General features: G+C 29.8%; 1 protein-coding gene and 1 long non-coding RNA gene across 3 annotated transcripts; both read left to right on the forward strand.

Annotated features, from left to right (window-relative positions):
• Positions 1–4217: 4217 nt before the first annotated feature.
• Positions 4218–4668, forward strand: LOC112100758. The gene is made up of 3 exons (XR_002907048.1): positions 4218–4306; positions 4423–4504; positions 4602–4668. It is a non-coding gene; the product is annotated as an uncharacterized LOC112100758 (long non-coding RNA).
• Positions 4669–10834: 6166 nt separating this feature from the next.
• On the forward strand, positions 10835–12812 carry LOC112101200 (heavy metal-associated isoprenylated plant protein 47-like). Of its 2 annotated transcripts, none has more exons than XR_002907310.1 (3): positions 10835–10960; positions 11109–11190; positions 11498–11568. XR_002907310.1 is itself a non-coding variant. In XM_024191961.1 (3 exons), exons 1-3 carry the CDS (start codon positions 10955–10957, stop codon positions 12729–12731), a joined length of 306 nt encoding a protein of 101 aa, XP_024047729.1. In that variant the 5' UTR covers positions 10835–10954; the 3' UTR covers positions 12732–12812. The 2 variants fall into 2 exon arrangements, 1 of the variants encoding a protein (XP_024047729.1); XM_024191961.1 differs by lacking the exon at positions 11498–11568 and adding an exon at positions 12514–12812.
• The last annotated feature ends 3072 nt before the right edge of the window (positions 12813–15884 follow it).

Below are 15884 nucleotides of genomic sequence, written 5' to 3' on the forward strand. Positions count from 1 at the left end.
TTTCTTCAAATTTAGAGTTTTCCACGTAAATATGTGTTGTGTGATTGGTGTATTCTCCATTTAATTTTTCTATTAATTTGTTGCTTGACAAATTGCTTGGAGTGATCTTGGGAGGAATCTCAATTTCCTAACAGTGGTAGCAGAGCCATTGATTGAAGCTTTGGTATCGGAGTACTGTTCACGTAAAGCAGTGGGAGCCAATCCAAATAGTTTGTGGTGAAGAGCAAAGGTTGATATGCCAAGAAAATATGTTAGGATTGAAATTTTCAAGTCTGGTGAAATTTGAAACAGAAAATTTGATGGGAAAATGAACTTTGGCTTATGGCAAATTCAAGTCAAGGATGTGTTGATTCAATCTGGGTTACACAAGGCATTGAAGAGAAAACCATCCTCTGCTTCCAGTAGTGGCTCTGGAAAAGCTCGTATAAGCGATGAAGATTAGGAAGAGTTAGATGATAGAGCTGCAAGCGCTATACGATTGTGCCTAGCAAAGAATGTTCTGGCAAATATAGGAAATATTCCTACAGCGAAAGAATTTTGGGAGAGGCTAGAAAAGTTGTATCAGACAAAGAGCATCTCAAATTGATTGTACCTGAAGGAGCAATTTCACACGCTGCGAATGGCTGAAGGTATAAAAATTTCCAATCACCTCAGTGTTCTCAATGGTATTATGTTAGAGCTAGAAGCCATTGGAGTTAAAATTGAAGATGAGGACAAGGAGCTTAGGTTGTTGTGGTCATTTCCAACTTCCTACACACACTTATTACCTATTTTAATAAATGGGAAGGAGACAGTAGATCTTGAAAAAATTACTAGTACTTTACTCTCAGAAAAAAAAAAAAGAAGACTGAGTGGTGTAAATACTGAAACTACAGATATCTCGGCTTTGGCATTTATGGGGAATTGGAAGAAAAATAATTCTAAAAAAAAAGGAGTCTGATGGGGGTGTGGACAATCGGGGTACTTAAAAAGAGATTGCCATATAAGAAATGGAGCAGGATCGGCAAGTGGCTACAGATCAGATACTGATAGCATTGCTAGTGGTAAGTCTCTCATCATCTTGGGAGACAATAGTCTCTTGTAAAATGGATTATGATGACATCCTCATGGTATACCGCTAGTACCATGAAAGGGGATGTGTTACTGCTAGCGGGTCCACAAGATTTACACACAGGGCATGGTTGGCATTGATACAGGGTGTGTAGTGGAATTTATGTCGATGGCTGACGAACTTTCAGGAAAGCCAACATGGAAGTTGCACTATAAATTTCAGCAAGATATTGCGACATGTGCCGATGTAAAATTCTTAGAATTGATAATTAATTCTAAGTGGTATACTCTTTATGGTGGAGTATAATAATTCTCTATATTTAGAATTATGACAAAGGTGAAAAATAGTAAGGATAGTGTAGAGATTGATTGGTTCTCAATCAAATCTTCAATTGGGAGAATGTGAAAAAATGGCAAGCTAGCACCACTCTTCTACATGGCGGTGCCCGCCATTATTGAAGAATGAGGTGATGCCTCCTTGGACCAACAAAAAGAGAAAAAAAAAAAAGCCGCAAGATGAATAGTAACCACTCGGTGGCTATAAATAGAGGAGTTCACCCCTTATTTCAATCATCCCAAATATTCATTTCTTCTTCCATTTAGAGGGAATTTGAGAGTTAAATATAATTATTCTTAAAATGAGAGTTTTTGGTGTATTTGGAGCTTGGTTGAGAGAAATTTATTTTTGAGAGTGTAGTTGTAATAATTTTCCACATAGTGAATATTTTTCTATGGTTGTCTTGTGACAACGACCGTGGTTTTTCTCCAGATTTGGAGTTTCCCAAGTAAATGTTGTGTTGTGTGATTGGTGTATTCTCCATTTAATTTTTCTGTTAAGTTGTTGCTTGACAAATTGCTTTGAGTGATCTTGGAATGAATTTCAATTTTCTAACAAAATATAGGTTTAAGAGTTTTACCTATCTTTCATTAATGTATTTTCAATTTACTAAATTACACTTGTGTTAGAGAATGTGCTAATAACATGAGATGAGATAAAACGGGGGTTCTTTAATGATTTTTTTGAAATTTTGGGATTAATGTAATAATGTCGATTTAACTGGGGGTTGAACGAAATTTATCCACATAGTAATAATACAATAAAACTTATTACATCCCCATTAAAAGTTGATACTCTAAATAATTGAGCACGTCATCAATGCCAACCATTTGGTTGCTCTTCCTATTTTAATTAATTGAAAACAGAAAAAATTGATGCCCGAGATTGTGGAAAAATTCTATAATGTCATAGTGAAAATTACGACATCAATACCGTGGTAGATATAAATATTGTAAATTACACATAGAACTTACAAATGTAAAGTAAAACCAATAAATTCATACAAGATTATTAATTATTTAAAAAAGTAACATTGTTTCTAGAGAATTTTAGTGAAAAATATTTTATTCATTTACAAAAAAACTATTTTCTTTAATTAAACAAAGAAAAATTTTACTCATTAATTAAATAAAACAATTATACTAAAAAAAGTGGAATAATTTTTATCGAATTGCCTTAACCATAAATTTTATATTTATCCTAATACATTTGTCTATTTTTTTCCCATTTTCTATAATAAATCTATTTATTATGCAAGTTAATTAAGCACAAATATTTATCTTGACATGAATCAAGTAAAAAAAAAAAATCTTATACATATATGATATATCAATAAATTAGATCTAATTTTAAATCTTATGCATACTTCATGTAGTTTCAAATTTTTTACTTGCACTTAGACACCATTTTGGGTTGTTGTTGAGTAAGTGTAGAAAGATACAAAATAACCTCATCTTACAACAACTATGAAAGATATTAAAATAATATTTTTTAATAAATCTAATTTTAAAACTAAATTTCATCCTTAATAAAACATCAAATATATTACATAAATGTAAAATTAGCATTATTCAATTTAAATAAAAAATCAACGAATATACAAGGTAATAAATATTATAATGTGTTTTTATTTTACAACTGTGAGCTTTTTTTTTAGTAACTCTTATATTAATTTACTTATTTATTCATAAGTTTTAAGCATAATCTACAAAATTTATGTTTTATTTTGCATATAATGTTGATTTACTTGTTTTATACTATATTTTTAAGTTTTCGTTTTATTTACTAGTAATTCATCAATTTACTAGTTTTATAGTAATTTACTTGTTTTACCTTCCTTTTACAAGTCTTATGTTTTATTTCAAAAATTTATATTTTATTTTATAATTAGTGTTGATTTACTAGTTTTATGTTATATTTGCAAGTTTTTATTTTTTTACCGTTAATACATTAATTTACTAGTTTTATATTAATTTACTTCTTTCACTCTTTTACATTTACAAGTCTTATGTTTCATTTCCAAATTTATGTTTTATTTAGCATTTTATGTTGATTTACTAGTTTTATGTTATATTTATAAGTTTTATTTTATTTACCGGTAATATATCAATTTACGAGCTTTATAGTAATTTATTTGCTTTACCTTTTCTTTACAAGTCTTCTATTTTATTTCCAAAATTTACGTTTTATTTTACAGTTAATGTTGATTTACAAGTTTTGAGTTATATTTGCAAGGTTTTGTTTTGTTTACTAGTACTACATCAATTTACTAGTTTTATATTAATTTACTTGTTTTATCTTCCATTTACAAATCTTATGTTTAATTTCTAAAATTTTTGTTTTATTTTGTACTTAGTGTTGATTTATGAGTTTTATATTATATTTGCAAGTTTATGTTTTATTTACTAATAATATATCAATTTAATAATTTTATATTAATTTACTCGTTTTACCTTACATTTACAAATCTTATGTTAAATTTCTAAAATTTATGTTTTATTTTACAATTAATATTGATTTACAAGTTTTATATTAAATTTACAAATTTTATATTTCATTTACATAAATTATATTTAATTACAGTATTGATGCCGTAACTTTAATCACGGCATCATAGAATAATCCGAGATGGTGTCACACGGCCGCCTATTTAATTGTCACATGTTCACGAGAGTAATAAACCACAATGCCCTTAATTACAGTGCATGCACCATAATTACGAGATTTGCCCAAAATAATTGGAGGATTTTCTTTGATTTCTTTTGGTTAGTTGTCAGCTCTCCTATATAAATGCATGATACGATGTAGTGAAAAAAAAGCAACTTTCATCTGCAAATCTTGCTCCTTTTCATTACTTCGACCTTCTACCCAAAAAAAAAAAAGGCTTACAGGCGCTCATCAGCTATGTCGACTATGAAGGTATGGATTATTCAGTGGAATTTTTATATCATATCTGATTTTAAATTACATTACCATGATAACTTAAATGAAGTTCCGTTCTTATTCTTCTTATTACTTGTTGCATTCGGCAAAAGTGTGTGATCCACTGTAAAATGTTCAATAACAAACGCACCGCCATTGAAGACTTGACGGTGAAAATACCAACTAAATTCCCAGGTAATTACAAAAAATAATAATAGTAAAATTATATTTTAAAATGTGCAGATGTTTTACACTTCAGAATTTTTATTGATTGTAATGATTATATATATAGGAGTGAAATCGGTCGAGATAAAAGAGCAAGTGCGAGGGATTGTGATGATGTTAGAAGGTGAAGACCCGATTGCAATTTGTTCTTTTGTGAGGAAAAAGGATCGGACAGCCGAAATCATACAGTATGGTCCGTTATGAAGAAAATTAAAACGAGAGAGCTGTCACATCGAAAATAAGAGCAAACCGAAGACGAACAATTCTGTTAGGTCCTAGTATAGATATATTTTAATTTCCATTAATAATTTCTCCTCACATATATATGTTTGTATGTGTGGGCCGTCGAATTAATAAACTTACATTGATGATATTTATTTCTCTCGTCATAATCTTCTCTGATTTTTTTTTCTTTTCTTTTGAAATTTATCATTTTTTGAACATGATCGTAAACAGTTCATGTGAAAAACTCGACTCAAACGCTCACAGAGAGGGTATCTGTTTGCTGTTTCAGTATTGCTGCTGCTTGTGCATGAGATTTAATTAGACATTTCTTCTATATATTGTGTGATATTGTTCTTAAAATTTCAGCAATACTAAAGGGCGAGAATGACGTAAGGTGCCCAATATTTCTGACTCACTTGTGTTCCTAATTTATTGAAAGATAAATGCGACATTTTGAGATATATACACCAAATTCTTCCTACCTTTTGAGTTTTGACAAATGAATAATATTGGACTCACAATTAGGTTAATTATCATAGTGAAAGAACCTAAAAAAATGCTTTTGTCCAGTTATAATTTTAACATACGGGATGGAATGGGTAATTGCAAAAATTAGAAAACTAAGAGGTAAAAGTGAAAAATAATAGGGATCTCAGTGTTCTACTCTCTAATTTATATGAAAGTGTTTGATGATCATATATATTCGGGTCTCGAGAATATTTGATTTGAATTTGAATTGCTTAGCAATGTGCAACGTACATAGTTGTGGGTATTAACTAACATGATCAATCGATAATTATTTGCCAACAATCTCTTGGTTAGTTTGGTATGCACATTCTTTCCGAACTCTAAAGTGGAGGGTTTGAGTCTCGTCAATAATTGTAGGACTAATTTCTTATAATAAGATTTAATTATATACTTTCAATTCAATTTGGGCTTTAGAATGTTAAGCTTTGATAATATTTATACAGTTTAATTTGGGCTTTAGAATATTAAGCTAAATTTTAACTAAGTCAGATTTGGTTGTGTTGTAGATAATATTTTGAAAAAAAAAATTGATGAAGTAGAAGGGGTTGCCTTGACCTTTAATTAGACATTATGGGTTTGTTTGGCATACTGTATTGTATTATGCTGTATTGTATTATTTTAATGCAGGTGTATTATATTATACTGTATTGCATTAACACTGTATTATAATAATGCTGTGCAGCGTTTGGTGCTACACTGGTCTGTATTAATTTTTAGTTATACTTTGTTTGGTGCTACATTGCATTGTACTACACTGTATTAACTTTTTTGGTGATTAATTTAATTATGTTTAAAAAAAATTACAATTATGAAAGTCTTAAATAATTTTAAAAAATACTATATAGGGAGTCTTAAATTTTAGAATTTGTGACATTAATTTTCTTTATGTAGATAATAAAAGTAATAAAATCTATAATTTCAGCAACATAACATTTATTTTTTTGACATTTTTCAAATAAGTATCTTGTGAAATAAACATCCAAGCAAATAAAATAAACTAAGCTTTATTAAAATATATAACATGATAAATAAATAATTAAAACATTCAAAAGTCATCAATTGTAATCACCATATCAATTGTAATCATTTTACCATTGACGGGTAATAATACAACAATTTTTCAGTAGCCAGCCTCATGGTCAATACTTATAATTGTTGTATAAAATTGAATGTGTTCTGACACTTGCACAGCAACCACAAAGAAACCCAGCAATGTAAATGGAAAAAAATAAATAAATTTTACACAAGCCGTATAAAAGATGCCTTGCAAATATCAAACTATATTTACTGAAGCCAAGCCTAAAATTCTGCAGCCAACAAAATTGCAACAAAGCCGCAGCGAAGTTCATGATCCAACAGCAACTTAAAAGTCTTACAGGAAAACAAGGGGGGAAAAAAAAGAGAAGTCAAGAAGTCAATGCATGCTTTGAAGGCTTTGTAAAGAACAGATTCTGCCCCCTCCAAATAATTTCCATGTACGACAAGGGTAACTTGATGCAGTCTATTCTTCCAGGAAGCAATGACAATCTATTGTTCGGCATTGACATCATCTGAAAATTCATTCAAAAGCTGTATTCATCAAAACAATCTATTGTTCAAAATCAACTTAATATTACTTTCATACTTACACAAATGCTCAAACTTTCACTAAAATAACTAATTATTACTTAAATCCAGCAAGTCAGTTTCAGAGTTAAATACAGAAAATTCCAATCAAAATAATATAACTACAGATATACCATACAAGAAACTTACCACCAAAGCATTAATATAGCAAATGAGTTTTCAAAGCAATAAAGTCTTCATACTAGTAGGCAAGCGAGGAAGCAAAATCTGGGTAAAAACACTGCCCATGATAATACATTGTTGAACTGCTCATTTTAGGAAAAAATTAAACTTTACAACGAGTCAATTGAAATCGTTCTTCAATTCACTATTTCACTCCAAGGAAAGCCTTTATTCAGGTGGGAACACAACACTTAATATTTACAGAGCTACAAGATTGAACTCAAACAATTAAAAAAAGAAGATTTAAGTCACCATTAAAACCTAAAACGTACTAATTGAGAAAAAATTGTGACTATAAAATCAAATATAATTGGCCAAAAATGGTCAACGAAGTGTTAAAAAAAAAAAAAACTTCGTGCTGTGAAAAAAACCAAGAAATAGAACACAATATCATACACATTAACTGATAAACCAGATTGAAAGTGACTACGAATTAGGAATAGGAGAGAATTTACCAGTGAGACAATAGCAATGAAAATGAGGAATACACCGAGTATAGGAGACAAATGGCTAGGTTGAGGCTAAGGCCGAGGCCGAGGCTGTACCTGTGTAGCGCTTGCTCTTTGTTGCTGTGGATCCATGGCACGGTTTCAACTGTTGCCAAAATGTGTGCGAGAGAATTTGCTGATTACTTTAAAGCTTGAGAAGGGAAAGACATAATCAACACTATAAATCAATAAAAATTTCAATTCAGACCCAAATCAACAATTAAAATCAAACCCAAATCAATCATTAAAATCTAACCTTGATACAGTTCAAATCAAACCCTAATTATAAATTAATTCAGAAAATCTAATCTAATACTAACCTTTTGCTTGATGATTCTGATGGTAAAGAGAATGTGCGGCGAAGCTAGAACAATAGTTCTGATGTCACGCGGTGAGTAGGGGTGGGCATAAACCCACAACCCATGGGTTTATCTAAACTCAAACCAAATTAAATGGTTTGGGTTGGGTAAATCATGAAAATGGGTTAGATGTGGGTTTTATGTAGAAAACCATTTCATTATGGTTTGGGTATGGTTTACCCATGGGTTATGGACAAAACCCCAACACACAAATTTTTCAAATGAAATAAATGAAAACAAAATAAATGAACACAAATAAGTGAAAGACCACCATTAAATTTTTTACGGCGTGATCAATTGTCAACAGTTAGAAAATGAAAATAACAGTAAAAATAAATTTAAATTAAATAAATATTGTTGTAAATAACATAAATTTTTTTTCTTATTTACAAAAATAATTCCTCCGACATGGAAGGATCATCATAGAAAGAGCAGGAGACTCTACTAAGAAGAAATAACATAAATTTCTTCTTATTTACAAAATTTTTTTCTTATAATTATTTATTTTGTGAACATTTTCTTATAATAAATATTTTATAATATTTTAAAATTAAATGTAAAAAGTATAGGTAAAATATTTTATTATTTATCTTATAATAAATTTTTATTTGTCATTCAAGTTTTCTTATAATAATTTTTTTATCATTTGACTAATAATTTTCTTATATATTTATTATAAGAAAATTTTCACAAAATAAATAAGTATAAAAAAATTTTATTATTAATTTTTTTGTTCATATCAAAACATATATTTCTTGTTTTTAATGCTTTATTTTTTATTTAGTTTCTATTCATGTGATTTATTTAATTTAGAATAAATATAAATAAAAGAGTAGTTGAAAATAAGGGTAATATTGTAAACTTATACTATTATGGGGGTTTTTGGCCATTATAAAAGCATTAGGGGGAAAAATAATATACGTTGATTACTGTAGGGGGGAAACTGGCAATCTCTCTAAAATTAAACATATAAGTAGACAACATAACGCAAAACTACCAAAATGATCAATAAAAATAAATATTACATAATTAAATAAATAACAAGTGGCAAAATTTATTATTAGATTGTTAATGTCATGTTTGTGAAAGTTTATTATTAAAGTGTACATTCTTATTTATTGAGAAATAATAATTTTTGTGATTAAACTTTATTTTGATTTTCTAGTATTCTTTAATTTAAGGACTAAGTTATTGTAAAATTTATAATTTTTATCCACTATATTTTTTTATATTTTAATATCAATTTAATAATTAATAACAATTAATAATTATTATAATTTTGATATAATTAAATTTTATTAAAATAAAAATTATTTTGATAATAAAATTCAAACCAAACCCAAATGGTTTGGGTTAAAAATATTTGGGTTGGTTTGGGTTGGATCCAAATTTTTATGGTTTGGTTTGGGTTGACTTAAAATCCAACCCAAACCAACCCATGCCCACCCCTAGCGGTGAGGAGATGCTGGTACAACAGCAAGGCAGAGGTGGTTGGGCAATAGCTGTGGCGTCCCACCGAAGCCCTTGACGACGGCTGTTCTGGTGTTGGAGATGGATTGGGCGAGGAAGAAAGATTTTGTGTTTGGAAGAGAAGGGAAGGATCGTGTTTTGAAGAAGGAATTTTGTTCCTTTTTTTTTTCCTATTGCAATCACGCTTATACCCGCGCTCCCCACGGGTTTCGCTAATGCGGGCTTTACCGCATTATAACAGTGAAATTTATGCAATCTCATGTGAGGTTATTTTGTAGCCAAATGCTGGATTGTATTGATTTAATGCAATGCTGGGTTCTAATACAGTGTAATGCTGCATGCCAAACATGCCCTATGTGTATTGTGATGTTGCTCTTAAAACCGTAAATTTGTTTTCGCAGTATATAGCATTTATAAAAGAGTTTTATCAGATATAATTAGGTCTCTTGATTCGACTTGATTGCCTTAATCTGCAAGGTCCAGTGGGCATTAGCAAAGATGATCAATTGATGAAAATTTAGAAATATTTCCATTCATAAGCTTCACAGGAGCAAATGATAATTTCGTCCAAGTTCCCATAAAATTCCTTTTTAAGGTTTTGTTTACATGTGAACAAGTTTCGCTGTTTGATAAATATAGGCATCATTTCCATGTATATAGGTATATAGGTGAAGACTTTGCAGAATATGATCATTTGCTAAGATAATCGAAAGTAACTAATTCATGGTACTTATGATTAATAACAATAGAAAGAATTGTACCGCTTGATGACACCATCTAATACTAGTCCCATGTTAATTAATTATAAACTAATCTATTTGTATATATCTAGTTAAGTGTATTTCAGATCACAAGGTGGTCCAAAATTCAATGAGAGTCCTCTTTATAAATACATTTTCATAGGAAGCCAATATTTTGTACTGGTTTTTAAAGTAAGATATGCCACTTTGGATTTATTTGTTCATACATCATAATTAATATGCTATTTAATTGTGATTTGTTAGTATCCTTATGATTTATGAAGCATGCACTTAATTGTTGTACCTTTCATCAATGCGTTTATCACACCGACCATCATCATTTTACCATTTCATTTTTTCGTCCAAATGTTGCCTCCACTAATCTACCTTGGAAAAAATAATTATGCACATATAATGTCACTGGTATTACATGAACAAATTAGGAATTTTTTGTGCTTCTAGTTCACGCAAGGCTTACATAAAACACCAGTAATTCACAGACCAATATAGAAACAAGCTTGTGCTACGGATTCTTTTTTTTACATGCATTACTATATTTGTCTATTAACAATTTGCATTGCCTTTCCCTTTTTTGAAAATTAAAAATATGAACACTATAACCTAATTTAATTTAACCTACAATTATATATTTTCTCGATAATATCACTTCAAACTCAGAATCCCAACAAGGCCGCTCAATTATACAAATAGGAGGAAGAGTTCTCCCTCGGCTCCAAAATTCTCTGAAGAAACAAGCAGTTATCATTCGGTATAAAGTCTTTTGATTTTGCGCAAATCATCTCCTTCAAGTTACGCTGAACCATGAGGGTATGTATTTTGAACATGCAATTTAATTTTGTATTCAAGAATTAATTGAACTAGCCTTGGCTTTTCAAAAAAATTGATTCCACGCATGATTATTTCTTGCTGAAACGAATTGAAGTTGTTTAATTATGTATTTTTCTTCTCCTTACAGAAAAAAATTTTGTATAGATTGGACAACATGCATAGCCCAAAGTGTCGCACAAAGGCCTTCCAGATCATAGCTGGCTTTCCAGGTAATCAACAGAATGCAATTGATTATTCATAGTAGCTTGTATCGTCTCTTAAATTTAATATTGGTTTCTCGTGCGGACCTACACTATACTGTTTAGTTTATTTTTAATTTTCTCTATGAAATCACCAAACTACTTATTAAACCGATCTTTAAAAATAAATTTTAATTATAAAAATATTTGAAAGTAAATTATAATTTTAGACACAAAATATAATTTTTTTTTATAAAAAAAATCACTCTTTGAATCTAGTTTTACATTCAACTTTATGTTATTTTTCATAAACCCTGTATTGATATTCTTTATCTAGTCCCCTTGGCTTCTCACCAAAATTAAACCACCCTGGAGTCAGAGAAGACAAAGGAAGATTCAATTGAAGGAGCCAACGGAGACTCTTTTCAGATCGGTATACTGGATATTGGATTTTATTTCCATCAGTACCAAAGTCTTTTTAGGCAGACATCCAATTATTTTCCTGGCATTAACCGCTTTCAATAGCATTTCCAATTTAAAAATAGTGGTATAATTATCAATTCTTTCCCAAAATCAAGTAGTGGTACCACTTGATTAAGGGCTCTCACTTCTACCATTATTAGCTGCTCCGGCCGTTTTGCTTTGGCTTTGCTCACTCCACTTGGAATTTTTCCTCCAAAATATGTAATTGGGAATATTATTTGTGTTCTGTATAATATTTTAGTTTTCAATTTAATAAATCTAATCATTTATTTAGGGTTTTTAAATGAATTTAATGGGTTTAATGAGTAAAACCATATTATTATAATAGTTGGGTTCAATAAGAGTATATTGGGCATTTAGGTAGATTTGTTGAGTAAAATTTAAAACTTCAAAATTTAAGAATGGGTTTATTTAGTAAATGGGTGTGGTGAGAAGTTTGGTAGGTTCAAATAGTTATACTCTTTCTCTATTCATACTTTAGATGCAATTTTAATTCTATCTATTGAGGGATTAGGCCATTTTGTGCCCCACTTGTTTGTATGTTACTTTCTAATTTTTTTTTAATATTTAAGTTTCCTCTTACTTGTCGAGGTTTATTAATATATATATATATATATATATATATATATGTATATATATATGATCATTGTCTCGACTTATATATGTTGATACGGGTAGGGATATATCTATATCCAAGGGTTTGGGGGCAATTGATGACCTCACTCAAAAATTGATTTTAGGGTCAATTCTAAAAATTATGATTTGTATTATGGTATTGCCCCTCTGAATCAAGTTTGTATATCCGCCCCTAAATACTGAGTAATTAACGATAGAATTATTGTAACATTAAGTGTACAAATTGAAATAAAGGTTTGCTATCGGTGGCGATGAAAGGGGATGACTTGAGACACATGGAAGTAATAGGAGATATTGATGAGGTTGCACTTGCAAACATGCTCAGAAGGAAAATTGGGTACGTAGAGATGATGAAGCTTGATATTCTCGATGGTCGGAATCAGCCGGGAAGAGAGCCCGAGGCGCCGCAGCAGCCCTTCCCTGCTGAGACCCCTTGCTGCTCCATCATGTGAAGTGTGAACTCTGAGGAGACAATTAATATTAACGAAGTGTAAATAAATTATTATTATTGTTAAAAATCAGAATCAAGTAGTCGCGTGCGGTTGATCATGTTAGGAATACATCCAATGATTGTTTCTGTTTGAATTTCTGTTTGTAATCTTCATACATGTTCAACGAGTTTCATGGAATTAATCTAATCTTCTTCTTTTTTTCAATTTTTGTTACATATGTTGTGAGCTGATGAGTTAGAGAATGGCTTTCAAATAGTGATCATTCAAGTGTTCGTGTTTTATCATATGACGTGCCGAGCAGATTATTCCTCTGTATACATCTATATAGAGATGCTTCATTAAGATATCTATCCGACTTGCTTGTAATCATCATAAAATTAATTGGAGATTAATAATGAACGTATCTTGCCTAGCTAGCAGATTCATTCATATTGAAATCAACAATCGATGATGATGGCGACGGGGCACATGGTTTTGTAGAGTGGTACGTACGTTAGTGAATAAAAAGTCATGATCAGTACTGATAAGTCCCTTAACCAAATCGATAACAATCAATATTCAAAATTTTATTTTCACAAACTTTCAGTTGCGCTCAAATTGATAACACTCGCCATTTCTAGCCAAAGTTTATGTATGTGTATTGTGCAGTTAGTTCATACAACTAAACAGAGTTATAATTGTAGTGAAACGAACATGTTCGAAAATTGAGTGGCGATACACCGACCTATTGGGCCTCAACCAAGAAAAAAAAATTGAAAAATAGAAATTGTTTTTGAACCGGTCGATGATCATTTTAGGATTACCCTTGGGGGACCATTATTCTCCTTAAAAATTTGTGTAAAACATATACAACTTTTGACTTTTGAGAAGCTTTTTAACTACTTTGAATTTTCAATCACATCTACGCGGAGTTTAATAATCACACGATAAAGATGAATAATTGATCAGACAAATTTGGAAATTTAACTTAACCACTTAGTCTTCAATTCATATTCGTGATTTCAAATTTTGTATTATTGAATTTTCTTTTGTTTTTTTCTTCTTCCATTGGCTTTATTTGCCTTTCACTTTTATGGTGTTGAAAATATGAACCCACAATTATTGTTGTTTCCCTTGTGATCGACACGTCTACACTGCATGCCATCGATGAAACTCGTATGCCCGCAAAATAATTTAATTAGGGTATTTCGATATATTAATAATTTTGGCATTAATGGAGCATTTTTCAAATTTGCAAAAACGTTTTAGTTTTTCCTATTATTGAGGTTTTGCTAAATACATAAAACTACTTTCAGGGTTGTGCTTCTCAAAAGAGTTGCACGATGGTGCCCTTAAATGTTCTTACCAGAAAGCGCTTCTTCTTCTCTCTCTTTTACTATCAAAATTCTTTAGTTCTATATATTAATGATGAAGTAGTCCAATTAATTCACTTTTACTGAGTGATTTTTAAATAATTTTATTGAATCTTACCAATTTCCTTAACTTTAAAAAAGAAAAAGTTTAATTAACTAGTAAATTATTTTTCCTGCAGACCAAGCTTTAATTTTGTCAAATGATGGTGATGAAAATCTAATGATGTCATCTTGAAGATGTCATACAAGCCTTTGCATGCATCAACATTAGTTTTCAATAGTAATTATTTTGGCCGTCGGGGTATTAATTATACTATTATTCTGTTCATCTTTTTTTTTTATCGTTTTCATTTTTTCAATTTTGTCCTCAGAATCAGTCGGTTATCCTTCAGAATGAGTGTCTGTGGAAGATAGTTGAGATCATGATAAGCAATAAATAAGATTATTGATTTGTCAACTATTATAGGCTACGAAATTTATCAGTAGGTTATTATTAAGCTACGAATTGATAATATCGTATTATTATGAAAATTTTGATCACAACAAGATTCATTGGTTTTAATTTTTTTTTTTTTTTGCTTAGGAATTGTCTATTAGTTCGTGAGTTTGAAAATACAAAAATTAAGTTCTTTCCACATGACAAAGTGGGGAGTCACTTGATATTTCCACTGAATCTTCAATATAAAAATTTAATTGGTGAGCAAAATTTATTCTAGGGGGGAAAAAGTGCTTTGTAGAAAATCATATGCTAGATGTAACAAAGATTTTGAGAACCAACTAGAAATTAATGCCTAAGCCTTGGGACTATAACGGTAGCTGGGACGAGAAAGATATTCTAATATGAAAGTGCTTAATTAATTTTCATCATATTAGATGATTTAGTAAATAATTGGTAGTTTTTGTCAAATAATTGATGTGATGAAAATTTGATGATCTCATCTTGAAGAAGTCGTATCAATCGTTGCCTGCATCAATAATGGGTAGTTTTTAGGAGGACCTGTTATATACTATTCAATTTTCAAATTTTGCCTAGAATCAGTCAGTTTCCGTATTGATGATGATGGAAACAATTGAAGTCATTATGAACATTAAAGTTGATCGTCAAAATTCTATGCTACGATCTTAATTAATTTACTATAATTTGAAGCATTGAACAGTAGTTAGGTCTTTGAAACGTTCATATATTTAATTTGGTATTGTTTATTAATTTGCCAATCTAAAAACATTTAAGTTCTTATCACTTAATCTTGAAAATCAGCTCAACCGATAAGTACATCTACTGAGGTGGCGTTTGTTTTTTAACTTAATGACTTAAAGTGACTTAACTTAATTAATTAAGTTAATTAGAGGTGTTTGTTTTTATAACTTAATGAGATTTTTTAGATAATTTTGACTTAATAAAATAAGCTAATTTTTTTGGCTTTTTACTTAATGGAGAAATATGAATTAAGTCAATTACTTGCTAATGTCAAAAATATCCATGTTTTATAATTTATTTTTCATGTCTATCTCAAAACTCACCCATAGATATTTATCCCACATAAAAATATCCATGTTTTTTCTTTCATATATTATATACGATAAAATTTGAAATTTATGGTATTTTATATATTAAAATTCCAAAATAATTATATATTCACTTGAATATAGTTTTACTTATAAATGTTAAAATATTGTGGTATTTAATATATTATTTATTTGACATTCAAATTTAATAAGGATACAAATGTAAAAGTACATATTTTTAGCTTTTTAAGTTGAAAAAAACAAACAACTTCATACTTATTTTTCGAGATTCAGA

The sequence above is a fragment of the Citrus clementina genome, unplaced genomic scaffold (assembly GCF_000493195.1).
Source record: "Citrus clementina cultivar Clemenules unplaced genomic scaffold, Citrus_clementina_v1.0 scaffold_2, whole genome shotgun sequence".
NCBI lineage: Eukaryota > Viridiplantae > Streptophyta > Magnoliopsida > Sapindales > Rutaceae > Citrus > Citrus x clementina.

What these genes read in the sequence shown, in the direction of transcription:
- LOC112101200 (XM_024191961.1), top strand. An exon ending in GATCATAGCTGGCTTTCCAG is followed by an intron (nt 11,191 to 12,513) that starts GTAATCAACAGA and finishes ATTGAAATAAAG; the next exon opens with GTTTGCTATCGGTGGCGATG.